At 36.3% G+C, this 27,367-nt stretch overlaps 4 protein-coding genes and 1 pseudogene across 7 annotated transcripts; 2 read left to right on the top strand and 3 right to left on the bottom strand.

Annotated features, from left to right (window-relative positions):
• Positions 1 to 188: 188 nt before the first annotated feature.
• Positions 189 to 3,981, bottom strand: LOC125190461 (ELMO domain-containing protein C-like). Of its 3 annotated transcripts, none has more exons than XM_048087777.1 (10): positions 3,759 to 3,980; positions 3,446 to 3,657; positions 3,278 to 3,380; positions 3,016 to 3,125; positions 1,987 to 2,055; positions 1,658 to 1,773; positions 1,519 to 1,573; positions 891 to 1,011; positions 512 to 654; positions 189 to 434 (listed from the first exon to the last, which is right to left on the bottom strand). In XM_048087777.1, the coding sequence occupies exons 2-10, from the start codon at positions 3,587 to 3,589 to the stop codon at positions 333 to 335; spliced, it is 963 nt and encodes a 320-aa protein (XP_047943734.1). In that variant the 5' UTR covers positions 3,590 to 3,657; positions 3,759 to 3,980; the 3' UTR covers positions 189 to 332. The 3 variants fall into 3 exon arrangements, with proteins under 3 accessions (XP_047943734.1, XP_047943735.1, XP_047943737.1); XM_048087778.1 differs by having other exon boundaries at positions 3,446 to 3,651; XM_048087780.1 differs by lacking the exon at positions 1,987 to 2,055 and having other exon boundaries at positions 3,759 to 3,981.
• Positions 3,982 to 5,729: 1,748 nt separating this feature from the next.
• LOC125189301 (regulation of nuclear pre-mRNA domain-containing protein 2-like) lies at positions 5,730 to 16,537 on the bottom strand. Its single transcript, XM_048086592.1, has 11 exons — positions 16,529 to 16,537; positions 13,077 to 13,187; positions 12,945 to 12,990; positions 11,688 to 11,751; positions 10,799 to 10,866; positions 9,993 to 10,240; positions 8,772 to 8,927; positions 8,509 to 8,665; positions 8,093 to 8,232; positions 7,523 to 7,558; positions 5,730 to 6,878 (listed from the first exon to the last, which is right to left on the bottom strand). The coding sequence occupies exons 1-11, from the start codon at positions 16,535 to 16,537 to the stop codon at positions 6,102 to 6,104; spliced, it is 1,812 nt and encodes a 603-aa protein (XP_047942549.1). The 3' UTR covers positions 5,730 to 6,101.
• Positions 16,538 to 16,608: 71 nt separating this feature from the next.
• Positions 16,609 to 21,189, top strand: LOC125187283 (annotated as a pseudogene).
• A 230-nt stretch (positions 21,190 to 21,419) lies between these two features.
• LOC125187198 lies at positions 21,420 to 23,265 on the top strand. The gene is made up of 3 exons (XM_048083741.1): positions 21,420 to 21,909; positions 22,408 to 22,532; positions 22,935 to 23,265. The coding sequence occupies exons 1-3, from the start codon at positions 21,513 to 21,515 to the stop codon at positions 23,139 to 23,141; spliced, it is 729 nt and encodes a 242-aa protein (XP_047939698.1). The 5' UTR covers positions 21,420 to 21,512; the 3' UTR covers positions 23,142 to 23,265.
• Positions 23,266 to 23,621: 356 nt separating this feature from the next.
• On the bottom strand, positions 23,622 to 27,182 carry LOC125191388 (ABSCISIC ACID-INSENSITIVE 5-like protein 2). 2 transcript variants are annotated; one of them, XM_048088940.1, is made up of 5 exons: positions 26,959 to 27,182; positions 25,875 to 26,797; positions 25,718 to 25,789; positions 24,458 to 24,495; positions 23,622 to 23,933 (listed from the first exon to the last, which is right to left on the bottom strand). In XM_048088940.1, the coding sequence occupies exons 2-5, from the start codon at positions 26,637 to 26,639 to the stop codon at positions 23,804 to 23,806; spliced, it is 1,005 nt and encodes a 334-aa protein (XP_047944897.1). In that variant the 5' UTR covers positions 26,640 to 26,797; positions 26,959 to 27,182; the 3' UTR covers positions 23,622 to 23,803. The 2 variants fall into 2 exon arrangements, with proteins under 2 accessions (XP_047944897.1, XP_047944898.1); XM_048088941.1 differs by lacking the exon at positions 24,458 to 24,495 and having other exon boundaries at positions 26,959 to 27,178.
• Between the last annotated feature and the right edge of the window lie 185 nt (positions 27,183 to 27,367).

Raw genomic sequence — 27,367 nt, 5'->3', positions numbered from 1 at the left:
TGCAACTTGAAAAATCTTACTACCCTCAAATATTATTACAATTTTCAATAAGTTTAAATATACAAGAATTTTAGTATCAAATAAATAAATAACCTTCAATGGCCTAATGTGTCGTTTTCAGTTGCTCTTTCCTGTTTTTGTTTCTTTATTTTTGTTCACTTTCGGCTAAATGGTCTAGTAGAGAGCCATTTGTTTATATGCTTCTGCTATATTTTTTATATGTAATTTCCAACAAATGAAACATACAATTTAGGTACAAGAAGAGTATTTTCTCTAAACTGAGTAAAGTTATATAAATTTGTACACAACTCACAAGAAAATGTTACGTGTGATTATATTCTGAGTAAATTATATGCCGGCAAATCCTTCACACCCGACACATCTTCCAGCGCCATCTCGCGCTCTAGTTGTGTTCTCGTGGATTTAAGAACTTCCTGCATGCAAAGACATGTTGGATCAATAAGCGATGAAGGTAGTATGAGAAATAATCAAGCTATAGATTTGTTATTACGTTGAATTCCATATATGAGGCATGCTTGGCAAGCCACTGCGCATCCAGCATCCTGAACGCGACACAAAAGAGGTTGTCGAAGGCCGTATCATCGTGGCTGAGCATCTGCAAAAAGCGTTGTCCAGCCAACTTGCTAGGATTACCTGCAGAAATATTCCATACTTGGGTAAATTACTACTCAAATACAAATTCTTGAGGTTAAACTCATTACAAATGTGATCTTTAGATGAACGAAGGCTTCTCATGATCTCATCATTCCAACAAACGTAATAACTAGAATGAGTTCTGTTCAATCTAGTTGCATAGTTGACATCAAACAAACAGGTCAACGTCGATGGAGATTGTAGATAAAAATAAACATCACAGAGCCTATAAGAACCTGATTGAAGATCTAACATTTGAACCAGCATAAACGAAATATTGATGCCAGCCACAGCGAAGGGATACTCCCACTCTGACCTGACTCCATCTCTCTTGTGCAACAAGTTTTGAAATGATTCCTGTCATGGGTAAAGAGAAGTGACACATGAATATAAATAAATCTATATCAAATTTTCAATCTCAGATTTCGGATGACTTTCAACGCTGAAATTAGATCTCTAATACTTATCCATGACAATAGAACTCCAAATCCCATCACAGAGAAAATGGGAACAACAACAGTCCCATTTTAAAGGACTTTTACAGACTACATACATTGAACACCAAGTGAGATGGCTTTTTTGCTGCTCACCCCACCATCAAAACATGGAGTCTATAAAACTGTCAAATTCATCAAACTAACTTTTTGGCACTTAACATAAACACAGATATGGAAAGATTAATTCCATCATTTTTAGCAAAAAAAGAGCAGAGATGGAGATGTAAAGCAAAGTTACACCTACTGCACACATCTATGCTTTAAACTATAACATGTGCTCTTAAGATTCGGCAGTAGTTACCAGTTCAAACAAAATTTAACAAAAAGGATTAACCTATAATAACTCACGTCAAAGGAGAATACAAACCGGATATGTCTTGGCAAAGAAGATCAAATTCTCCAATGATATAAAGCCTCCGCCCCTAAATATATATTGAGCATTAGCTTCCACCAAAATAGGAAGTCATACAATTGCAGCTCATCGAACTATTCGCTTATCACCACACCTGAAATCTGTTGAAGGGTCTGATCCCTGCCAGCCCATGTCTTTCCAGACCTCTGATTTAAGAGCTGGGAGCGTTCTATCAGGATATGCTAACCTCCAAAGTAGTCCAAGTGCATCCTGCAAACAGAATATCAAGCATTTATTATAATCATACACCAAACTCACTTGGCTCATCCATGACCATAACTCATACCTGCAAACCACCTGATCTACTTACTAAAGGGATCAAATAGAACCGCAATCAAATTATAGTACAAGGACATAATTTTTATTTATTTATTTTTTTTTTTTTGGGGGGGGGGGGGGGTAGACTAAGAAGCAAATACATACTTGATGATCTGAACAAGTGCCATCAAAAGGAATCGAAAGCCTTTGCTTTAGATATTTTAGTCTTGCTTCCTGTTATTAATCAAATCAAGAATGAGATGCTAATCATTGTTTATATGCCCAACAGTATGGATGAATGTGGAGTAAACAGTAAATGCATTGTTTATATGCCCAACAGTATGGATGAATGTGGAGTAAACAGTAAATGAAAAGAGCAAAAATAACATTCCTGTCACGAGACCAAGTAGTTCATAAGTAACTTAACAAATACACAAAGTAATTAGCATTCTTCCCACTAGACCAATTGCCTATTTCAATCCACTTCATTTTCAATGACACGCAGAAAAGTTTAAAAATTAACAAGATCGTTTATACAAGGTAAGCATACAGATCAAGAAGTTACTTGAGCATTGCTGACATCAATTGGAGACGATTGAGAATAACTACGACAAAAGGCAAAGAGGAATGTGGTGGAATATATATAAAGGTCGAGCAGCTTATGTGGAGGGAACGGATTGTGGCAGATTACATGGAAGATCAGTTGTAGATAGGAAGATGGTGTATGCAGTTAGTTATTAATGTCTAGTGGGTAGAGTTGATTATTTTCAAAATATTGGTTATAGCACTTGGATGTGTCACATGAGAGACGAGTTATCCATCCCACCCTTGAAAACCCTTTAGCAGATTATCATTTCCAGCAATCATATATGTTGTTCAATTCTTAGCCAAACGGTTTTACAAGCAGTTCATATGCATTACAATTGAGTCAGTCCTGAAAAACAAATATGATAAATTCTGCCAGATTGTTCTTCTTTAGATATCTTCGTTTCAATTATATTGTTGTCACCTTTACTTCTATCAATTGCAAGTCATATTCTAAGGAACTTAAATTGATGTCTACCCGACTATTTTCAAGTAAATAAAAATCATGCCTACAGCCTACCGCAACAACATTTTCTCCAAAATTATCAAACAATTAAAGGATATAGGACAGTAACTCATCTTTTAAAGAGAGCTAAAGTTGTTTTATACCTGCAAGGGACTAAGTAAAACAGGTGGAAGGGGGTTGTTATCTTCACTGCCAGAAATAAGTGGTACTATGATCCGAGCTAGTAGAGACCCAGAACCAAGAACGATATTTGCTGAAGGAGAAAGAATTACAGATCAAGTCATAACTTGTACAATAAACTATCACGAACCAATTTATAGCTCAAACTATACCAGCAATACAATACTAGCACAAACACACCTAAAATCACAAAATCAAGCAACCAAAATAGAAGTGAATGCTGACCTATCCATTGAGCCCACTGCACAATCACGTTCGAGAATACTATAGTCCAATGCGGATCCTCTTTACGTCGTTCTTCATCCAAAATATCCCCAAGCGACGTCCCCTTTAATTAAGTAAAAATCAATTCAAAAACCACATCTTTGATCGAGAAAATATAATGGCAAGTACCTCCTTGGGTTTATTATAGTCATGATCTCCATCTGCCAGCAACGGCTGGCTCAACGCATCCGATGCCGAGGTCTCGCAGCGATCATGGCTTCCGCCACCAATATCTTCATTCTGCAACCGTCTTCTCAACGCACGGGAACTCATCTACACGGCGTCGTCTCCGTTTCAGCTCGAGAAATTGCGATCAATTTGCAAGGGAAAAAAACCTATATCTACAGGAATCCAGAAAAAAGGGGTAATTACAAAATCATGAAGTCATAGAAAATTGATGATACGTACGAGAAGAATCGAATCAGAGGAGAAAAGGAGTGACCTGCAGATTTGAGGAAAAGCGTGGATGAATAGTGATTCACCTGAATCAAATTTACCAAATTTTGTAAAAGGGTTTTTGCTTTCCACCTTCGGAAATAAGGAGGAAATCAAATTCCTAAAATATTTGATTCCAAGGAGCCTCGACACTTCTCTACAATCAATTTAATCTAAATATCGTTTGTTTCTATCTTTTTGAAGAAATTACTGAGCAAAGGAATTAGGGGCGTTATTGTTAACTGATTCATTACCACTTTCTATTTTGATATGTTCTCAATATTTTTGTTTTGGAGTAACCAATATTGATATTCAATTCAAACATTTTGTGACATGCATTGATCGATGTATGTTTCGAGATTCATTGCCAATAGATTGCAAAATCCTACTTTGGATCGGTTATATAAATGAGTTTCCTAATTGAGAAGTTCTTTTTTTTAAATCTAAGTTTGTGAAAGGCGCGTGAGGCTCATGTGTCTTACCTGATCGCTGCTTATAGACTCCTAAATCAATTTAAGTCAATTAAAGATGCTTGAGACATTCTAATTAAGTTAAAGACGCATGAGTCTCTATGAAAAACGCATGAGGCACAAATTTGGATTTTAAAAATCGAACTTCCCAGGCGGGAAGCTCATTTGTACAAGTAGAATCGCCCTTGCTAGCAAGATAGATGACTTGAAAGCAATATAACTATATAAATTTGGTGCATCAACCAACAATCCAAATACATAAACTTTGAAAATTCATGAAACATACATAACAATAGTAGACATTTGATGAAAATGTGAAAGCATGAAATACAAGTAGTAGTAGTATAAGATGAATTTTTGGCATAGGTGGAAGCACAGCAGAAGACACAACCGGCGGCGTTCTGGCAGCCGCAGCAGAAAAACATCTTCCTGTGAATAACATTACCCTCCTTATACACAGGCACAGACACATTGGAAGAATTCCCAGCCTTTCCAATTTGGTCACCATTCCAAACAATATCCCTACCATTTTGCTAGACATGTTTGCTACTAGTACTATTTCTTTCTTGCTTTTCTATACAAACAAACAAATACATAAAGGGGGGGAAATGAGTCATCTATCGTCATGCTCTTTATTGCACATTTCTTGGGAGATAGTTTCAGCAATAAGATGGTGCGGTAAACGCCCGGCTGGAATTTTAATACTACTATGAGATAGTTTCTATTATTTTATAACAACAGCATGCATGCATTTCCAACTCCCTTAATTCACATTACAAATGTTTAAGATTTTTTCAGAGCTCTATTATTAAAATACACCTACTTAAATAGTATGGAAAATCACATATTGCTTCTAATACCAATATAACAGAAGTGCCGTCTCATTTTTGCTTTTCGATTTGTAGCAAACATTAATTTAATGTTCTTATGTGAATATCAATTAAGGCACGATTACTCAACTGATAACGAGTGAACGATGAGAAATCATAATTAGGATTTTGGTAAACTAGCATACTAAGAGAATGATGCAGTTTCCATGCGTTTCCAAAAAATTTCAATAATAAGAGAATGGAATACTATGATTCGCTATATATACTATTCCCTATGATTTGCTATCGCTAGTTGAGAACATGATTCAAAATATGAAATGTGAAGACCACATACCAATATCTGATGTGTATTTTATGGGAACATTTTCACGTAAACATAATTTCTTATTTTAAAACCAGATTTATTTTCAGATTTTATTACAGGTGTGGAGTGAATGAAATGGTAAGTACTTGGAGTAATATAGCATAACCAAAACTACGGCCAAAATAACTAAGTCTCACCCTAAATTTGTATGACGTTCAAGATTTAGTTAATTTTGATTCGATTATAGACTAGCAAGATGCACAGCGTTAGTACTCCTATGTTTACAAGATAAGTCGACAAGAAAGTATTCACGTTTAACATAATTTATGCTTACAATCTAATGGCAAAAAGTTAGAATTCAGACCACATAGAGAAGCAGCAATTTTTTTCTCTATTTTAAAATTAAAAATATAAAGCTAGACTAGATCATAGATCCACCATAGCTGCACATACATAGTGGAGTAATATGAGCAAGGGTGTAGAAACAAAAGAGGGTGAAGATTCTTGGACTTTTAGCCGATCTGTGACTAAATTACTCAGAAATTCTACATTTAGCTTACATGAGCTACAAGTACCACAACCCATGCCGCGTTAAAAATCCGATGCAACCTGATAGCAACGACATGGTAGGGCACGGACCGAAGGATAGTACACTATGATATAGCTGTCAAGAAGGTCCTGAGTCATGGTTTACTGCCCTATTAATATACAAAATAACACAAGGTCCGCCTTTTACCGGTAGAAGCTCATTGTCGATGTATGGGAGGTGTCGGTGGCTGGTGGCTTTGCCCATAGAATCCGATACCAGGGGGCCTGTAGTATCCACCACTTGCTGGCTGCTGCTGTGATTGTGGCTGCTGCTGTGTTTGCTGAGGAGGGTTCGGCCTAGCAAACCCTGTTGGTGCATTTGAGAGCGGTGGAGGGAGTAGGTTGTTTGCACCGTAACCGTATGGCAGCCCCATCATATTAGACTGGCCCATTTGATTTGAAGGGGAATTACCCGGAGGTGCAAGTGGTGGCGGAGGTGGAGGAGGTGGAAGAAACGGAACCTGCAGTTGGTTCACCTGAGAACCACTCTGTGCAGTGCTGGACTGAACGGGTGGCATACTGGTCATTGCCTGCTGTGAAGTCGGAAAATAGGTCGAATTCGCTCCTTCGGAATTCTTCCCATCAGAAAATGACATTGGTGTCTCCAGCTTCTGCCGTTTCAAGCCACTGCTCATTGATGCAGCCTCTTCTGCTACGAGAGATGAGAGAATAGATGTGAGCATCTGGGCAGAAGATGTTGAAGCAGCTAGTTTCGCAGCAACTGCTGCAGCTGCAGCCTTCTTGCTCTCCTCCACGGTGGGGTTCACAAATGAAGTCAATGGATTGGTAGGAGGAGGCACCGTAACGTTGGTTGCTGAAATGGCAGTAGAAAAAGAGGGTTCGATCACCACTTGGTTTCCCGGAGGTGGCATGGAGGAGTTTGATGCTAGCTGGAGTCTGATATTAGCTGTTTGCTCAATTTGGCTGCGAGCAACCTGCAGGTAAAGTAGACATGTGATGAGGAGTAGCGAAGATAACACTGGAGAGATTCTGCATTTCAAATTGAGAATAGCATTTAAATGGAAAACAAAGAGTACACGGATGAGACCAAGGGGAACTTTGTAAGGCCATAGAGATTGGAAAGTTTTAGCAAAGAGTTAAACTTCATGTCAAAGTTTTGTTTTGGTTAAGGGATTGAAATGAATCAATTCAACTGGCACTGGCCCAAATTATTCCGTGACTAGTCCAAAATAACTGATGGTTTTCAAATCCATAGTAATCAAGCATCAGCCACAGGTTTCAAATCAAAACCTCAAAGATAAGAGTATTAAATTTTACTAGTATTTACTTATTTGGAACTATTTCCCCCAACTTTTATGTGGAAGTTCAAGATTATCCTTTAGAAACAACTAAATAACCACCAACAAAACAAAGGTGACACCCTGGGCACCATCTCGAACCAAATGCCCTAGTGCCAGTTTCCAATGAGTGAAAGCTTGGATATAACCAAATATGGAGTCACATAATTTATTTTTCCAATTTTTAGAGGCATGTGAGAGATGATAAGCATATAAAAGCAGATATACACATGCACGCGCACACACAAATGTATGTGGAGAAAGAGAGAGGGAGCGCCTACAGATATCTGACTTCGAACCTGCTCCAGCTTTGTTTCCTGGAAAACTTTGAAATGTCAGAATTTGTAAGCATTCATTCATACATGCAGGCTGCCACTTAAAGATTTTCCTAGTATTTTCAGTAACAACAAACTTGGTATATCTAATACTCCCTCCGTTCTATAGAAATTGGCTGAATTTCCTTTTTCATCCGTCCAATAGAAATAAGTAGTCCATATCCATTTATGGAAACCTTTTTTTCTTTCTCTTTTACTTTATCATTTATGGATCCCACCATCCACTACATTATTTCAACTACTTATCCTCATTCTCTCTTATTTCTATGAGACGGAGGGGGTATATTATTTCATATGGCCATGAAATTATCACAAAATAAACACAGTTTTTAATTTAAACTTTTCGATTAAATTTGTCCATCAAACCATTATTAACTAGAATTTGATTCTGACCAATTGCCATCAGTTAACTAGAAGTGCTTCTGACCAATTTGATTAAATTTGTCCATCAAACCATTATTAACTAGAAGTGACTTGTAAATTATAGGCAAAAAACTTGCACAAATGAAACCATACTTGATCCTGAAGTGCTTCTCTAAGCTGAGAAATAAGGTCAGCTCTAACTGCTTCAGACTTTTCAAGTTCATCAATGCATTGTTTAACAACATTCTCCTGTCTCTCTAAATTATCAACAACATCAGAACCATTGAGGTTTCCTGAAGGAAAAATGAAAAATGAAAATCAGAAGGCATCAGATAGTGGAAGTAAAACAAAAGATGGATGGACTTTTCAATATTCAATCGATTTGTAAAAATAGAATAGGCATTATGGTCTTGCAAGGCACAAGTCCAAGAAGATGTTCTTCTGAAGCTCACAAACTTCTCATTGTGTACTTGCCTACTCATATTGAATTACTATCTATATGTAAAACTTTAACCAAGTTATAGTCACTTGAACAAGTAAAATACCAAGGAAAACAACTCATGTCAAACCTTGAGAAGAAGTATATAGAATATCTTTCTCGATTTCTTGTACAGAAGAAATCGCTTTTTGAAATTTGTCTAACGCTCCTTTTTCGTTGACAGCTTCATCATGTACTAACTGCAACGCGGTTAAAATTTTTTCTGGCAAACCTCCCACAGCTATTTTCTGGATTTAAAAATATGAAAGTAAGAACAGTACTACAGTTCTACCAATAAATGAGAATCATTATTTGGAAACATCTGGTACACAACAGGCATTGATTTGCGCTTACAATTCTGACAGATGTTGCATCTCTCTTCACCACCTTAATAGGATTAGGAACTACAATCTTCTCATTGTTGACAGGAGAAGGATTCTTCCCCAGCAATTCATTTTTCAAATTTTGTCCCCTAGATCCAAAAACCTTTCTTTCTTCCCAGATGTCAACCTGATATAAAGAGCCAACCCAAACCCCATCCCAAAATCCAAAAGAAAAAGAGAAGATAGGATCATAGGAGAGATTAGAGAAGTAGAAGATAATAATCAAAAGACAAAATCAACAGAGAAAGTGACAATAGGGAAAGGAACAATATCAATAAAACTTTAGAGAAAAGCTTAGCCCCCGGGGCCAGAACATCCTAGCTCACTGCTCAGTAGTCGAAATTTCTTAGAGGGCTAGGATAGGCCACCCTAATATGGAAAGCAACGAAACTATAAAGCTTTTTTAAGAATGGAGCACAACAGTATTTAAAGTAATTTAGCTTGATGGATAACTATACTATACTGTTATCAGCATATAAAAAGGCTGCTATCATTTAGAAGAGATGAACACAAAAAAGAGTGAGACAACTTGATCAAGCTTAACTTGAAACTAAAAAAGGAGCAGATATGACAACTTGAACTGAAAAAATGTTTCTGCAAACAGAATTATGGTTAATAAATCCTACAGATAGTACCTATCATAAGGGGTCAAAACTGGAGAACTAGTGCTACAATAGAAGCTGAAGAAGTGATCAAGGATCAAAATCAACGTCAAACATATTTTACTCATTTGTTTCCTTTGCTTCATTGCCTGAAAGGTAAACCTAGAGAGATTATTTTCTTTTTTTCACCTCAATATTTGGTTCTGATGAAAAAGACTTAGCAGAATTATGTTCTCAATGAGGCTCTTCATCCGGTAGCACAAAGGCACTATCATAAGCATTAGACTATCAAAAAATAGTGGTAGGGATGACTAATCAAAAATATAAACCAAGAACCAATAAGAATCATGGGTCACAAGAGTTCTTGTGATTAAAAGTAACCTTACTAGACCAAGCTTGCAAATGGAGAGATATGCAAGTAAAATTTTTACATTGTGATTAATGGTGGCTAGAGAAAATTGCAACTTCCATCCCAATGCAAGCCACATATACATTTACTATAAATATGTTGAAGTTGATAGAATGCAGAAAGCCTACTAGCCACCCTTTCAAGCTTTAATAGGAATAATATGGCAAGATTGGAGAATTACCAGTCTGAAGGCAACTTTCCTGCAATTTTCATTGCTACTTTCATAAACAATCTTAAGAGCTGTTGGAAGAACCTTCCAGAACTCATTGACAAATTCACTGCCCTTGCGCCTGCTATTTTGCAGGATGTCATTGGACAAGTATAAAAAGGAAACACGTTGTTCATTTGGCGCTGCTTTAAATAACTTCTCCCATGTTTCAACAACTTGCTTAGCCTTTTTACGATGAGAAATGCACCACCGGGACAAAGCTGATGAAATGTTAAAGGGAAACATCTTGATAATACAAATTTGAACAATCAAATGGGAATGCCAAAGTTCACACAAAGTAAGGGATAAAAATAATTCAGTCTGAAAGGTATTCTAACGTGATAAAGTAAGGGAGATAAATAATAATTCAGTCTGAAAAGTTCTACAATAGTAGAATTTTATGACAGTGAGAAATAAGGCTATACAAATCAAACCCTCTGTCAGTTTCCTTCAGAACAAAACAAACATGCATCAACTAACAAAACAGAGAAAAATGGAGACCCACCCCCCTCTTTCCAAACTAAAATAAATAAATTATAAGATAAAGAAACAAAAAGAACCACAGATGGATTGACCTTGTCAGTGACGGGAAATAAGGATTTACTGAATCATGTTCTCATTTTTATTACTTAAGCTTTTGAGTTCATCAATTAAAAGCAGGTCCAAGTATCAAGTATCTGATGCTTCGTATCTTTGAGTTCCTTGTGGAAAAGCAGACATTTTAATATTGTATTCAACTTCAAGTTAACAAAGTATGAATATTTCATCATTTATCTTACAAGATTTGATAGCTATGAGTGGATAAATTCTTGAAGTTGTTTGTGTTTGTTGAACAGGCCGGTGCCCGCTGCAAAGGAACTCATCAGGCACAATACATGTTAGTTGTCACAATAAAAAATATATGCACATTAAAACTCAGTCAAGACAAAATAGATCAAATACAATAGTTCAATCTTTGAGTTCAAGATGTATCTGGTCAGTGAAATGCAATGAGCCTACATGTAGTTATTGCAAACAGTAACAAATATTGCATAAGGCAAAATAAGTTGAAAACACTGGTTCACATTCACTTCACAATTGCAAAATAAACCACGTCAGTTTAAAGAAACCAGTAATAAATTTCAAGTAAGGCAAGAAATTGAAAACATTGATTAGCTTCCATGTTATGTTCCCAAGTAAAGAAAAATGACACATATAACACATCATTAGAGTGTACTGCTACATGCCGACAAAAAAATAATACATATGAACGTCACATTTTAAATCACTCAGAAAGGGAGTTTACAAACCAATATACATCCATGCAGTAAAATACCTTAACTAAAAAACCAACTACCGGATTTTGGTAAGAAAGGATACACTCAATGCTTTGCTGAGAACTGTTGAGTTTAGACAGTTTCTCAGTCAGGTTAGTCTCATTAAAATTTTCATCACCCATTATTTCCAGAACTAGTTATGCTCTAAAGTGCCTGCAGGCTGCAACAATATTTAATCAGATTAAAACCCCAGAACTGTTAAGAAAACAAACAGCAGGGTCTTAGGCATAGGCAGTAATGAATTTGGGGAGAGACCAGGGAGGATCATTGATTTCTAATAGAATACATAGAAAGCGCAAAAGAAGGCCACTCGAGTGCATGTGATTGGAGAAAGAGTACTTTCAAAACTCACACTGGATTATTCCCATAAAACTGTAGTCCAAGTTGCCTTAATGCCTTGTATTTCCAAGAGAATCCTAGGGAAGAAAAAGAAGATGAAGAAGAATAAGAAAAGACCAATAATAAACTAGAACAGTATTTTATATACTCCAAAGTATGCACATTTGACTAAGGGTCTACTAAGAAAAATCATGCTCATTGGAAAGGTGCACAAGTTGCAATTTTCATTTGCTTACTGCAAACCTCATAGTTAAGAATGTTAAAAGAGATACAACAATGTTAAAGCAATAATAATATGACTAATATAGACATCAGTAATAGTTCCTGTCTTTTGGTTATGGTGGCATGTGGCAAATACGAAATGCAGGTCCCTTCGCAAATGTGACTAGCATTGGTACTAAAAGTACTCAAATAAAACAATGCTTGGTTCTCAAACAGCAAAAACTGTATTTTATAGTGAACTGTTGTATAATTTAAATGGTTAGGACCAAGATAATGCAAAACCAATATATACTGTTTTAGCGAGTAAGAAAGACATCATCCTCCTGGTGTGCCAATTTCTGCTTCTGTTTCCAGCAAGTACATAGATGCAAAAACTTAATTGAACTTAGGGAAAAGGCCAAACAGCTGACACTTTGAAAAAACATAGTTCAACCAAGTACATTGAAGCAGACACTTAGTTCAATTCAAGAAAAGGAACAGGGTTGAAACTATGAAAACGAGTGTTAGTGACTAGTTGGTATGGCTGAGGGATCCGGACAGGGGCAGCAACCAAGCTTTTTCTTTGCAATGCAGTAAGGCAAATGGGCAGGACCGAAGACCCACATTTCTGTTACGTATTGTAACATGATTGGGAAGGGATTATTTTCCGCATTTTACTATTTGAGGGATCACCTTTAAAATTCCGTTTTGTTTGCTACAACCTATTGCTACATTTTTTTCAATCGAAACAGCTCATTCAAACAAGCTAGGGAGGCAAAAAAAAACTATACAAATAGCCAGAATAAGCATCATGATAACTGCGCAAAAAAGACATCGACTAATTCCCCAAAAAAATTTAATTGACATTCATAACAGACACATAAATGCATTCAGTTCCACGAATTCACTACCTAGCTGCTAAAAATCATGATTAATAGTAGCACGCAGGTAAAACAATAATTTCAACTCAAAACTCGACCACCAAAAAAATGCCCCAAAAAACGATATACATAAAGCGCGGTGAAGGGTTCTTGAATTTAGGTTTGAAATAACGAAAATCGAACCGTACGTTTGAAACTCTTCCAGCAAGCGAGCTCAATCCAGAAAAAAAACACCTGAGAAACAATAGAACACAAAATTCAAAAATCAAAGAAGTAGCATAAATAATTATAGAAAAATCAGTAGGGAATAGGGATTGTACTTTGAGACGATGAAGAGAGAGAAAACCCTCAACAATGAGAGCCCGAGGGTCCGTTGTCTGATTGAAAATAGGGCGACGGAGAGAGAGTGTGTGAAAATAAGTGGGGCTTAACTGAAAATTACAGTCACAGAATTGGGCAATAATTTATATATTTAGAATTTCGCGGGTCAAAACTTTAATAAAGTTAATAAATATCCATTTTCAGATATATTCATTCAACTCTAAAATTTATGAAACTTCAATTTAAAACTGTTTTCTAAATTCTTTTTATTAAATTAAGATTGCGTTGCATCTATAGTATGTCAGTAAGTGTGTGGTAATTATAAAATTATTTATAAAACAAAATTAAGTAATAGGAGTACTTTTAATTTGTCTTTATTTAATTGCGTGTATTAGGGTCCTCGCAGCTCTTTTGTGTTAAACTTTAAACAAATTATAGCCTTTGAATCGTTGGATTGGATGATTATGATAAGTTACATTATTATACTAAATGTCTACATTATTAGACTATAATGCTACATTATTAGAATGAAAATTTACATTATTAAATGACACGTGACATTAATCTAAACTTAGATGAAAAATCGTAGGGCTAAGATTCAGTTGAATGTTTGAATACTATATGAAAAAGAGGGAACATCTTTTTTTGTCCACAAACTTTGCCAAAGTATCATTTTAGGTCCGTGAACTTTGAAAATATCATTTAAGGTCCATCAACTATGTGTTAATATCATTTGAAGTACTTTTTTTACTATTTCCAAGTTTTTTCTGAACGAAAATACCCGCAATACATTAAATGTATATATTTTTAATAAACTTATCATATACTCATATTTTTTATAAATATCTTTAAAATATATTTTCGACAAATTTTCTAAATATAATTTTACTTTCAATATTATCACTTAATTTTGTGACATGCAACTAAAATTGCTTCTTCAATTTTTTATATAAAAGAATTTTACAATTAAATAAAGAACTTTTCTTTAATAATAAAAAAATTAAATAAGGATCTTTTCTTGCATGTCACAAAATTAAGTGATAATATTGAAGGTCAAATTATATTTAAAAAATTCATCAAAAATATATAGTAAAGATATTTATAAAAAATATGAGTATATGATAAGTTTATTAAAAATATATACCCTTACAAATATTGAGGGTATTTTCGTCCTAAAAACTTGAAAATAGTAAAAAAGTACTTCAATTGATATTAACCCATAGTTCGCAGATCTCAAATGATATTTTCAAAGTTTACGAACTAAAATGATACTTTTGGCAAAGTTTATGGAAAAAAAAATGTTCCCTCTGTAGATAAAAGATATGAATATATCTCATAATACATAATTTTATATTGTTCTTTTGGCAGAAATACACAAATTTTCAATGTTTTTTAACTAGGCCTGAACTCTACTTCTACTATATATGGCGATTAGATTAAAACAACGATGTTTTGAGAGATGATAAACCAGTTTAAAGGAATTAAAATTCATTCTCCAAATTACAACACAAACACAATTAATAGTGACCGAAACACATTGGGCAACAAATTAAATTTAGTCAAAATTGGAGTCAAGCTCCAAAGAATTTAATGGTCTGGTTTACAATAGAAAGCCCATTATCTACTCACATAGATATCTACTCAAATATACAATTATGTATTTAATGCGTATTTATTCGCATGATAATAAAAGAAATTAACTTGGTAAATGATTTTGGTTATTTTTATGAATAAGATAAGATACTACAAAATGAGAAAGCAGAATAATCACTATTATGAATAAGATAAGCCAACCCGTAAAATAGAGATGGAGTAACTTTATGAAGTGCCACTATCGATCTAACTAGTTTAGAGCACTCCCAATGCACTCGGCGTTAAATCCGGCGTTTTATCGCCGATTATCCCCGAAAATTCGCCGGCAATGGGGAGGAATCGGCGACAATCCGGCGTTAATTCTACCGAATTAACGCCGAATCCCGAAAATTCGCCGGATTATTGCCGACCATTGTGGGCGATAATCCGGCGATAAAAATAGTTTTTTTTTTTTTTTTAATTTCCCCCCCTATAAATTTAAAATTTAATAATTTGTTTAAAATAATTTCCCCCCTATTTTTTTTAAAATTTTCGTCGTTGTAATTTTTTACTCGTGTTTAATACAACGAACTTTATTACTATTATTTGTCTTGTCTTATAAATTAGCTAGCTTTATTATATACAAAAATAAAACAATTAAATTAGTAATGATGTAAAAATGAAATGTTGAGTTAGGGAGAAATAAGGGAGAAACCATTGGAGCAGTTGGCTAAAAGTTGGCTAAAAACTGGGGATAAATTTTGGTGCTGATGTGGCGCTGATGTGGCAGGAGTTAGGGAGAAATAAGAGAGTTTTTAGGGAGAGTATTGGGAGTGCTCTTATGTCAATTGATAATTTTTGGATTTAATTGTGCGTGAATTAAAAGCTTGGTAAAATCTTATACTATCAAAATTCATGGTAACCTAAATCTTATACTATCAAAATTCATGGTAACCTAAATCAACCACTGTATTATACTCTTCGACATATTGATAAAATAATATGGATTGACTATAACTAATTATCACATAATTATTCACCTTCAATTGAGTTGTTAGATTCAATCTAATGAATCAAACACACTATACAACTCAATCTAATGAATCAAACACACTATACAACTCAATCTAATGAACTAAACGCACTACATATTTAAGTTGGAGATACAATCTTGCAAACAGAATAACTAGCATTAGAGCATCCGCAATGGTCGGCTAGCGACCGGCTAGCCGATTCTTCAGCGTTGGCCGATCGGCTAGCCGAACCATTGGAGGCGGCGAGCGGCTAACCGGCAAGCCGATCGGCGTGGGCTGGCCGATTGGTGGGCGTATGTCAGCCCATTAGTGGCGGCCCGATCGGCGGCGATCGGCCAACGCTATTTTTTAATTTTTTTATTTTTTTTTTTTTAATTCTTTTTTTTAAATTTTTTTTTTATTTCTTTTTTTTTTAATTTTTGAAAAACTATATAAACGCGATTTTCTATCTCTAAATTTACTCTGTACAAGAGCAACATCTAGCGATGGACAACAACAACTAGCCCAATACAAGGCATACTAACATTTTTTAATGTATTTTTTTTATAAATTAGTGAGGAGTAGAGTGGAGCGGTGGCTCGTGTGTGGAAGCCCGAATTTTTTTTTATTATGTAATTTTTTTGATTTTTAGTTAATGTACTTTTTTTTTTAAAATAAAATTAATGAATTTTCCCGTATATGTCTCGTAAATTTAATTCCGTAATTTAATCGTAATTTTAATTCCGTAAATGTAGTATATTTTAAATTATTTTTATTATAATTTATTACTTATATTGGCTTTAATTTTGTAATGTTATTGACATGGCAGAGAAAGAGAATGGTTGACCTTTTGCTGGCCTAAGCACAAGCACCATTCTCTTAATATAAATTTCTTGTCGCGGCGTATCCCCAAAAACGCAGGTAGAATACATGAATAACAAAATGAGGAATGTGTGTTGGTACAGTACTTTGTAGTTTGTACTGTGTAGCTGGCATGTGCTCATTTTAATACAGAAAGTTGAATGGCTGCAAATCTCGCTTTCTATGGTGGAAAAACACTCTAGCTTGTACACACAAACAAAAGCCAGGTAAGCTGCTTCAGCTCGATTTATTTCCCACTGAAAATGTAATCCAATTTCACTCCGTCGACGCAGAAATGGCGCCAAATGCAGCACCGCTGATACAGAAACCAGATTACCACGACACCTGCGCGGCCTGCCAGATTGAACAAATCAAAGATTCTGATGCACGAATTCCATTCAAGCTTTTGATTTTGGTCTGGCTCATCACTCTCGCCGCAGGTATTAATCTGTGGCAATGCCGATTTTGTGTAGTTTTGCTGTTATATACAATTACTGGCTTGGTGTTGTGGTTAGGTATGGAGAAAATTATTTAATTTTTGGACGATTTTTCGCAGTTTTGCTCTTGATTTTTCTTGAGCAGTGTTGTTTTGATTTGTGGGGTTTATCTCGAATTGACTGGTTTGTTAGCAAATTTAGACAAGTCCTCGAGTTGCCTTCGTGTGCGTGGATGCTATATTTGGTGAACCAAATTAACTGGAGTTTGTGTTCGTTCGTCCACACCATAATCATTGCGTTTTATTAATTATTTCATTAAGTTAATAGTAGTATGCTTGAGGTGTTGATAATAAATAGTAGAACTAACAATTTGTCTCTTTTTCGGAAGTCAAGTCAAGTGTAACTCAATTTGTGTGATGTTTTACTTCGAGTCGTGGTCAGATGGGGACATGATTCATTGTGTTAATGCTAACTCCAACCACCGCTATTATTCCTTGAATAGTTACCTCAAATCTGTTGCTAACATTATTAACAGAGTTTTGAGTGAAGTGTCAATTTCTACCTTCTTTCCAATTTGTTTGTTCCCTTTTTGGTATTATTTTAATATAATTTAAATGAATACTTCCAAAAAAACGTTATCAATCTTTAGAAGAAATAAGACAGCAAAGGTGAAATATGAAGAACATATTAAGTGTAAAATGGGTTTCCATTTTCGTTTTGCAGATAAGAGATCTCCATATTTCAGAAAAGGAGGAAGACATAAGTTACTATGCTGGATATGTCGGTTGGTCTCTTTTTAACATTGTTGTATACTTGTATAGTATATGAGACAATTGTATAATTGATAAGTATTTAACATGTAGCTAATATTTCTTGAAGGATCGTCTTTCATGCTTGGGAGAGCTTTGACTTCTTTTCTCTGGGGGCTTGTAGCTGATAAATATGGTCGGAAACCAGTCATAATGTTTGGCACATTTATAGTGTGAGTGTCCATAATATATATCATTTGCATATGGATTCATATTTGTGTCAATTGGCCTTATTAAGTACTTCATTTCACATTTTCTCGTATCTTTATCTTGGATGATATTTTCCAGGGTTATATTCAATACACTTTTTGGTGTTAGCTGTAAACTTTTGGATGGCCATTATTACAAGGTTCCTTCTTGGAAGTTTATGTGGAACACTGGGTCCTTTAAGGGTATGTCGTTCCAAAACCATCTTAGTGATATAGTACTACTATATTTTCCATTCCTATTTTACATGCACATCAGTGCAGAAGTATGTTTCTTGGCTTTTAAATCAATAATTCTTAATTGCTAGTAATTTTTCATTTCAATTTTCCAATTGACTCAGGCATATGCTTCTGAAATTTGTCGTAAAGAGCACCAAGCTTTGGGGATGTCAGTCGTGAGGCTTTTCACCCCTCTTCTTTTTGCTTTACCCGTTGCATGATCTTATCAATTTTATCCTGATATGTGATACGTTGCTTTGTTTTGTTGTTTATACTCATTATAGATTAGCACATCCTGGGGTATAGGCTTGGTCATCGGCCCTGCTGTCGGAGGTTTTCTTGCACAGGTAATTTCTCGCACGACACTCCAAGAAACTTCAGATCACAGAATTGGTGCACGGAAGAATAACCTATAAAAATGATTATGTTTGCACTTTTTTTTTTGAGTTTTTGTAGTCCGAATTTGACTGACATGCTGCATATGGTAACGTAAATAATACTCCATGAGTATCTACTTAACATAAAATCTGTCTCGAGCTCACCAAACATCAACTTAGTTTTGGATCGCAAATTTCTCTTTTCTGCGTTGTTGTATCTTCAAGGTCTATAGACTAATTCAAAGGATCTCTTACAAATCAATTATTTTGACATATATGATTTAGCCCGCAGAAAAATATCCACAAATCTTTTCCCAAAAATCCATATTTGGAAGGTAAGCCGATTTTACCCATTCATTTCCTTTTGCCTATGTTATTTCAAAGCTCAGCTTGATTCTACATTGTTATCAATATCGATGTCAGGTTTCCATACTTTTTACCTTGTCTTGTGATCTCAGCCTTTTCTTTGGTGGCGTCTATCCTCTGCCTCTGGCTTCCCGTATGTTTCTCTCATATGCCATACGTTTGAAGTACATTAGTGTTGTGCAGTCTAACAGCCCCCCATCCCCCTCAAAAATGAATAATTGCAGGAAACTATTCATGCTCATAACAAAGAAAACATAGCCCAGAAAGCTGCAATGGAAGAAGACGACATGTATGAGTCCTTTGAGTCATGTAAAGTAGAAGTTTACGAGCCAAAACCCACAGTCTCTCAGAAAAGCCTCTTAAGAGATTGGCCCTTGATGTCTGCTATTATGGTGTACTGCATTTTCCAGCTTCATGATATGGCCTATAGTGAGGTATTTTCTTGGTTGTGCTCTCTTCCTTTCTACGAAATTTTATGATAATGATAATCTAATGCGCTCTGTTCTATATATCTTATTTTGTTTGTAAAAACTGCATATATGTCTTGTAGATATCACACAAACTCTTTGCGTATAGAACCATTCCACGCCATGTAACCTTCAATATTATTGAGTAGATCGTTAACTAGACGACTCATGGCTTCGATAACATACAATTTTTCAAGAATGCAACACCAGTTTATGCTAATTTTCTTAATGGTTTTTGGAACACCAAATATATTAGTTTGTCATACGATAAACTGTCATCTATTGCTGCTCATGTACTTGGTCATATTTGTTCTATCTTCCCCAGATATTCTCTTTGTGGGCCGTCAGCTCAACGAGGCTCGGGGGATTGCATTTTGACTCCGCAGATGTTGGTGTAGTTCTTTCCATAACAGGTACACAGTTACTCCTTAGTCTCTGCCGCCCCTCTGCAATATGTCTTTTCATTTTGACGACTGTGCCTTGAAATGAGTGATTTTTTTTGCTGCTTATCGGGTGAAATCCTTGTTCCACTAGTTTAAGTGGTTCCACCTGTTAATGAATCCACTACATACTGAATTCTGACGTATCTAATTTGATGTTTCTTTGATCATTCAGGGGTTGGTATGCTCGTCTTTCAGCTCTCTGTATATACCTGGATCGAGAGGATACTTGGACCCGTCATGGTCTCTCGCATAGGAGCTGTACGCCTCCCTAAAACTTGTATCTCCAATCCATCTTTTTTGGCCTTCTAACATCTTGCTTGCTCGTTTATCTCTTTGCAGGTCATTACTATACCATTGCTAACAACCTACCCATTTTTAGCCAATTTATCGGGTTTCATTCTCTTATTGCTGCTTAATTGTGCTTCGATGCTGAAGAACATACTCGCTGTGAGTTCCCCTTGTCTTCAATGTAGTACACTACAACCAACTTTGCTCTATCTTTCCACTGATTCACGATTAACACATACAGATTTCCATCACGACGGGCCTGTTAGTTCTTCAAAATAGAGCTGTGGTTGGTCTCGTTCTCCGCTTATCAAATTCCAGTTTCAGACACGGCCACAAATCAAACTGATACAAATCTATCTGACATCTCCTTTTTTTCAGACAAAAGAGCGAAGAGGAACTGCAAACGGCATATCCATGACAGCCATGTCTCTATGTAAAGCAATCGGCCCTGCAGCCGGAGGCTCCCTGTGAGTTTCGTCACCATTTCCTCAATAGAGTTGGCATGATTTTTCGCATGCTTTGTCTTTAATTTACACGTTATAACATCACTTTCGTGTCTTCAACTTCTTCAGACTCTCCTATGCTCAAGGCCGTCTGGATGCAGACTTCTTACCAGGTACTAACGGAGTAACGGGGACTCTTGTGTAAGATAGTGTAACGGGTCATAATCCGTCGGGCGGGTCCAAAAACTACTTGATTCGGGTGTTTAGCCCATCAGACGGTCTCTGAAATTATCCACTTTTAGCATTTGACAATTGGCATTAAATTATGCTGTTGCATTGCAGGTGTTCACCTAGTTTTCTTCATGTTAAATGTGGTCGAGTTCATCGGCCTCGTTATGACCTTCCGTCCGTTTCTCGTCGTGCCCGACGACGGACTTTCAAGTTCGGCCAGTGACCGTGAAAGTCTCTTGAGCTGACCGGGACAGCATCGTCTTCTATGGAGTAGTAGTTTATTTGTTCTAAAATTGTAGCTGAGCTTAATGGAAAAACCATAATCTTACTGTGAATAGAAAAGCTATATCGCTATAATTAGTTTTTGGCAGGTTCGTATATTATTTAACAAAATTTGCAACGATATAAAAGCAATAAATTTTTTGTGGAACTAATTTTATAAATCGTAACTAAATTATTGAATTGATATATCATTAAATTTATTTTTCTACATAAATTTATTTCACGTAACAAATAAAATGTCTTTTCAAATAGTTCGGCCCCGTTAGTTTCACTGTATTTGCTTAAAGCCCCCAAAAGAGGGGGAATATCGGCAATTACGTCCCCATCACTCAAATCATTCACCAAAATAAACATAAGCAAACAAAGCAGTAGCAGAGTAAAGATGAAAGTTCAGTGAGAAATTTAGCTCCTATCGACATCAATGGCGAACCCTAGACGACCGTCGTATTCCTCGTATCCGCTCCCAATATCCGACCCGATTCCGAACACGATTCCGCAGTTCCAGCCCCAAACCCCACAAGCAGCGTCCACCTTCTTTAATTCGCTCAAGATTTTTCTCAAGAAGCCTCACGCATTCCCGTTTCTACTCTCAATATTCTGTCTTCTCGCATGGGTTTCGCTCAGATTGCAGCACCGTCACACTCATCAACCGTTTCACCAATCGCCTTATACTATGAAAAACGACAAGAACGGTGGTGTCTTCAAGGATTTGAATGGGAAATTTGTGAAATTCTCCTCGGTTTCGTCTCCGGTGGCCAAGGATAAGCGTGGCTGGATACTCGATCCCATTTCAGCTGCTCTGGATTATGGCGTTTCAGGTCTTTTTCCGATCAATTCTTCTTGAGTTTTGTTGTGGTTATGTTGATTGTGGCAGTAGTTATGTTAATTTTGTTTGGTATTTTGCTTGTGTAAAAAGCACATTGGGGCGATTTTGGGTACTTTTAGATGCTATGTTTTTGTGTATGTTTAGCATTCTCCCTCCTTTAATCCCGTGGTACTGTTGTTGATGCCTATTGTACACCAATTTGATATCAGCTTTACACCCCTTTTTTTTATTTGGGAAATTGGTGCGCCTTTGATCTTCTTTGCTATTGAACCTAACTCACTCTAATTTGGAAAACAGCTGATGATACTTCGAAAAATTTCCCTTTTGTTCCATTGCAAGATTTGTGCAAATTCAACTGATGGTAAAGTCAGTGTCATAAAGTATTGAAGTTGAGACCTGGATTTGAGTACTGCTCTGTTTGTGACTTTTTCTATCTTCTTATGCACCAGTTTGTTGTATCGTTTCTCAATAAGGTGGACTGTACTTGCAGGTGGAGCAGTTTCTTGTGCTTCCGTTCATTTGGGTGAGATCAGACCTGGAACCTTGAGAGGAAACCATAGACATCACACTTGCAATGAGACATTTGTGATATGGGGAGCTAAAACTGTGCTCAGGGTATGCATTCCCTTGTTACATTCTATCTGCATAAGATTTACCATATTGATTCTAGACGTTGAGACTGTAAAATGTGTGAACTTCAAGTGGTAGAGTAATGCCCTTTAAGCTGATTAGAAGCTCGTTTTATGTCGTAAGCAGTCTCGACTCCAACTAATGTGAGTTTTAGTATGCCACCCAAATATTTAGGATGAATTTATAGGGAAGATTGCAAATACACTAATTAAAAAACATGTGTTTGCTCAGCAATGATGAAACACGACCTCATTTACTATCTTTTGAAAGGCTTTTCTTTCCAATCATGTGACACATCATTCAGAAATGTCACTTGAGCTTGATGGTGTTTATCTCTGATGTTGTCTTGACTGGCTGGTATCAATAGCTTTGATGTTTGATTTGCAGCTGGAAGACGAAAAACAGGCAAGAGGATACTCTGAGGTGACTGTTGGAATAGATGAAGTTGCGGTTGTTGCTAGTCATAGTGGCTCTGCACATGCTTTGATTAATGTAGATACTACTCGGAGCACATTTTTCATAGGGTGCCAGGACAGTGTTGTAAATTATAATGGTTCAGCTACTGATTATCGTGTTTGGAAAGATCTGATTTAGTTTCTTTCTCTAGTTTTGATGGGCAGTTGCTTCCTCCTGTAGTCATTCCTTCACGGAGCAACACACCCTTGTAGAAAGATAACAATACAATTCTCTGCGTGAATACACAGTTTTTCTGTCGCTATACTTGTTGTTCATTTCACACTCTCTACGTACATCCGTGTTTCGACAATCAGTTTTTTTGGTCATATCTGTGTATGAAGATAGATATCAAGGTGAGATTATTCAAATAAGATATGTTGTTGCAGCATTCTTGTGCTCTTGAAATTACTTCTTGAGCTGGGATTTTATTATCTTCCACTACGTAATGAAATAGATTATTAGAATCGGCAATAGCCACGGCTAAAAAAAATAACATGGCTAACCATTGTTACAAATTCTGGAGACAATAATTTGGTCAACTTAAATAAGTACTAGCATTCTAAACTGGGTATACTTATCATCAACAATCACACTTGAGAAGAGTGATGGGAACATCAATGAAGAACAACTCAAAACATGACAAGTTTTTACTTTTTTATATGATCGCAGGTTGGTTGGTAGTACTATAAAAATGTACATCAAAGACAGCCAGAGGATGTTCAAGCCACAGATATCGAGGTCGAGATGGAGACCGAGGCCATATCCTCAGGCTGTCTGTCTGTCATCTAACACTGCTAATCTTAACTAAATAAGAGAAGAAGAAAAGCGAGCGAGCAATCTACATTATCTTCACATGGGAGCAGAGCTTGTTCGACGCAGCTGAAACTTCGGCTGTGGTGGTGGTATGCTCGGCAGCACCTTCTCCCATTCCTGAAAGATAGATAAGTAGAGTGAGTACTCATATGGTTTAAAAACATGATATAAAGAATAAGAGTAAATTTTGATAGTAAGAATTCTTTTCTCATGGAGACGAGAGAACTAATCCAATTTAACACTCGAAAATTAGCTCAGAAAGTGGGATGTGACATTACCAAAGAAGAAGAAAATCAGAACATTGATGCCAAGCACATACGAAGATTTAAGGTCAGTTAATGCACAAACGAAGCTTTAGGTCACAGTGTAGAGATTTAAAAGTCTAAATAAGGCTTTTCATATGATAAGAAGTAATATAACATGACCAAAAACAGAGGCACTTTCTTCCACATCTGGATAAATATATACTGTACATTCCAATTTTTCCGGTGACAACATTTTTTGTACAGTTTTAGACAGGAAGACGGACATTATTCATTCCTTGAAATCCTAGCAAATAGAATGGAATGTTGAAATTGCTACAGCTAGATCATTTAATGATAGCCATCAAACAGAATAAAAATGTAAAGGATATGAATTACCCGTTGAAACGAGTACCAACTACCAAGTGAAGAAATGTCTGAGCAAACAGGAAGATGAAAATACAAAATTAAGCAATCACCAATTTGTATGGTAAATCTATATGCAGGTAAAACTAGTAAACTAAATCCAGCATGGCAAATCACACTACTAATTTCCAGCAGAACAATGATTACTTTTACCTAAGGTGATCATTTTCATTTATTCCTAAGCAGCTCAGCTATCAATGTTGGGAGGCAATTTAACTATATCATCTTGTACCCTGGAAATTCTATTATATGAAGGAAACTTTAATTACAACTACCCCCTTCGTCCCTCAAAGGTGTGCACTTTCCACTTTTAGAAACCACCCCACCACTACCCCCCCTTATATATGATTTTCATTGTATCAACTCATTACTTTAAAACCAAGCATGATCCACACACTTACCTATCATTTACAATCAAATACAATACTTATAAAACCAATGTTATCATTTACAATCAAATAAATACTCCTAAAACAAATGTTATCATTTACAATCAAATACGATACTCCTAAAACAAATGTGGGGCTATTTTCCACTATCACAAACATACCATACGTTTATTTAAACTCATGCCAAAAGAGTGTCAGCAGTCAGCACACTTATAAGGGATGGAGGGAGTATCTGATTGCATATATCTATCAGCAATTATCTATGATGCATTTCAGATTTTATATCAGTAAATATATCACTGCTCTCTTATCAGATTTATATATGTCAATTTTGCCTTTCTTTTGGCCATCAAACCAGAAAACTATAATGACACATAAATAGAATTAAAATTTATGTTTAAATGAGAGAAAAATATAATTAAGTTAACAAATCTACGATTATTTCAGATGACCATAGTCAACAATCCAGCACAGTAGAAGCTATTCATAAAAGTGCTAATCATCAGCTACAGATGGTACACACTGAAAATGCGGGGAGACAGTCAGACAGCGGGAGCAAATCACGAATCCACTACTTCAAGTCTTCAAAGTTTCCTGTTTTATTTTATTTTTATTTTATGTTATTCAAAATATATAAAAAAAACAAATGTGTAATATATTGCACCCACTAGATCTAAAGCCAACAAAGTTAGTAGCAAACAAGGGTCAAACTATAACATCATTACCAATTACTTTGAGTTGACAGTGAGCTGAGAAACTGTGTAATTAGCAAGAAAGGAACTGTAATGAATTATAGTAATTACACTTAAAAAAAGGGTGTTGAGTGCAAAGGGGTAAAGCCAACCTGTTGTTTCTTGAGCATTTCATTCTCCTCCTCTAGGCATGAAATCTTGTTTTCGAGTTCATGGGTGTAGGCCTGCACATCAATAAATGATTTAAATAAGATAAAAGCCAATGGATCAAAATTAACAGCCAAAAACTGACTGCAACAAAAAAAGCACCTGCTTCCTAGCTCGTGAACGTGCTGCAGATTCCCTGTTCTTTATCATCCTCTTCTGCCGCCTTTCAACACCTTTCTCAGCTATATCATCTGAGGGAACCCTCTTTCGTCTTGTTGTTTGGGTGTCCGAAGACGTGCCCATCAGTGGGGAAGATGACATTAACAGGGTTTCCGGATAAGCAGTGTCCAAGACAGAGTTTCCACCAAGAGGCATAGGCTGCTGGATTGCATGGCACGGCATGTAAACCGGCATCATACCTTGCTGCTGCTGCTGCTGCTGCTGAGGAGCAACTCCAGAGATCGGGTAACTCGTCCATTGATCTTGCTGAAGTAACCCAATCATATCAACCCCGGCCTTAACCAAGAAATCCTCCAACGTCATTTCTCCGAGATTGAAATTCCTATCAAGACTGCTCCTTTTCTGCTCCAGCTGAATATCTTTCCACACCTCATCAACAGTTTTTTTGCTCAGATCCCTAGATATCGTAACACTAGACTGCCGGTTCAAACCCGACCCTGATGGAGGCTGGAAAGGCAAAGATTGCCCATACTCAGCACCTTCCACTGTCAACACACTCTTGAGAAGCTCATCAAGATTCATGCTGCCAAGGGGCTCCCCCAAATGATTCTGCACCTCATCAAGAGTGAGGCTGTACAAAGAGCCCTGCCTAGCCAATTGGTTCGATTTTAGGTCCGGGTTTCGGAGTAAGGTCCCAATAGTGCTGTTGCCATCACCCCCTTGAGACCCCATTCTCTGAGCAACCATCAAATTGCCTCGTCTATGTCGCCCCTTCTCTTTCTTTCTCACTCACTCACACACACACAATTTAGCTACCTCTAAACACAAACCCTAAAACCCCCTTAATTAGCAGTACGAAACAAATTCCTTCCCTAAAGCCCTTGCAATAATTGAAACCACTGAATCTACGAAAAAGGGAAAACAGAGATACCCATCAAATTCGAGAAAGCATCAATCGTAGAAATGCAGTAAAGATCACATCTTTTTGGGTTCCCGAAATCAAATCGAATAAAGTGCATGAATCCTTTACAGAAAAAAAAAACGAGAAACGAAGCAGAAATCTTACCAGAAAAAATCCCAGCATCCAAGAGAGAGAAAGTAGCTCCGAGAGCAAGAATTCAGCTGGCATGGTTCCAGTCAGCTTCCAACATTCTCTGCAACCTAGAAGCCATGCTACAAGAACCTGCGCTCAAAATCTGAGTGCTTAGGAAATCAAGAATCACATGTGGACAACTAATAAATACCATGATGAGTGGGCAAATTCATACAGATAAATAAAAGGAACAAAGCATTAAATAAGTATTGCTATTTGCTAATTCTGAGAAGTATGTCTGCACTTAATATAGATTTACTTCTGTCATAAATATAAACAAATGTTGTAATAATAAATTATAAATCCTCATTAACTACTAGTAGTCTTTTTTTTCGACAATAAATAAATTAAAGATTCCATCTTTTAATTGGATGGGTTTAGT

Source organism: Salvia hispanica, chromosome 5, assembly GCF_023119035.1.
Source record: "Salvia hispanica cultivar TCC Black 2014 chromosome 5, UniMelb_Shisp_WGS_1.0, whole genome shotgun sequence".
Taxonomy (NCBI): domain Eukaryota; kingdom Viridiplantae; phylum Streptophyta; class Magnoliopsida; order Lamiales; family Lamiaceae; genus Salvia; species Salvia hispanica.
Note: the sequence above shows the minus strand (reverse complement) of the source record. Positions and strands in the feature narration are given on the sequence as shown.

Coding starts and splice junctions, on each gene's coding strand:
- LOC125190461 (XM_048087777.1), bottom strand. CDS start 3,589: ATGAGTTCCCGTGCGTTGAGAAGACGGTTGCAGAATGAAGATATTGGT. Junction 2,056..3,015: donor TTTTACTTAGTCCCTTGCAG/GTATAAAACAAC, acceptor GATTAATAACAG/GAAGCAAGACTAAAATATCT. Junction 1,012..1,518: donor TCTTTGCCAAGACATATCCG/GTTTGTATTCTC, acceptor TACCCATGACAG/GAATCATTTCAAAACTTGTT.
- LOC125189301 (XM_048086592.1), bottom strand. Junction 8,928..9,992: donor GGAAAGTTGCCTTCAGACTG/GTAATTCTCCAA, acceptor TCTTTATATCAG/GTTGACATCTGGGAAGAAAG. Junction 8,233..8,508: donor TCTATATACTTCTTCTCAAG/GTTTGACATGAG, acceptor TTTTTCCTTCAG/GAAACCTCAATGGTTCTGAT.
- LOC125187198 (XM_048083741.1), top strand. CDS start 21,513: ATGGCGAACCCTAGACGACCGTCGTATTCCTCGTATCCGCTCCCAATA. Junction 21,910..22,407: donor TCTGGATTATGGCGTTTCAG/GTCTTTTTCCGA, acceptor CTGTACTTGCAG/GTGGAGCAGTTTCTTGTGCT. Junction 22,533..22,934: donor GAGCTAAAACTGTGCTCAGG/GTATGCATTCCC, acceptor TTTGATTTGCAG/CTGGAAGACGAAAAACAGGC.
- LOC125191388 (XM_048088940.1), bottom strand. CDS start 26,639: ATGGTTGCTCAGAGAATGGGGTCTCAAGGGGGTGATGGCAACAGCACT. Junction 24,496..25,717: donor AAATGCTCAAGAAACAACAG/GTTGGCTTTACC, acceptor CTGTTTGCTCAG/ACATTTCTTCACTTGGTAGT. Junction 23,934..24,457: donor GTTGGTACTCGTTTCAACGG/GTAATTCATATC, acceptor TCTATCTTTCAG/GAATGGGAGAAGGTGCTGCC.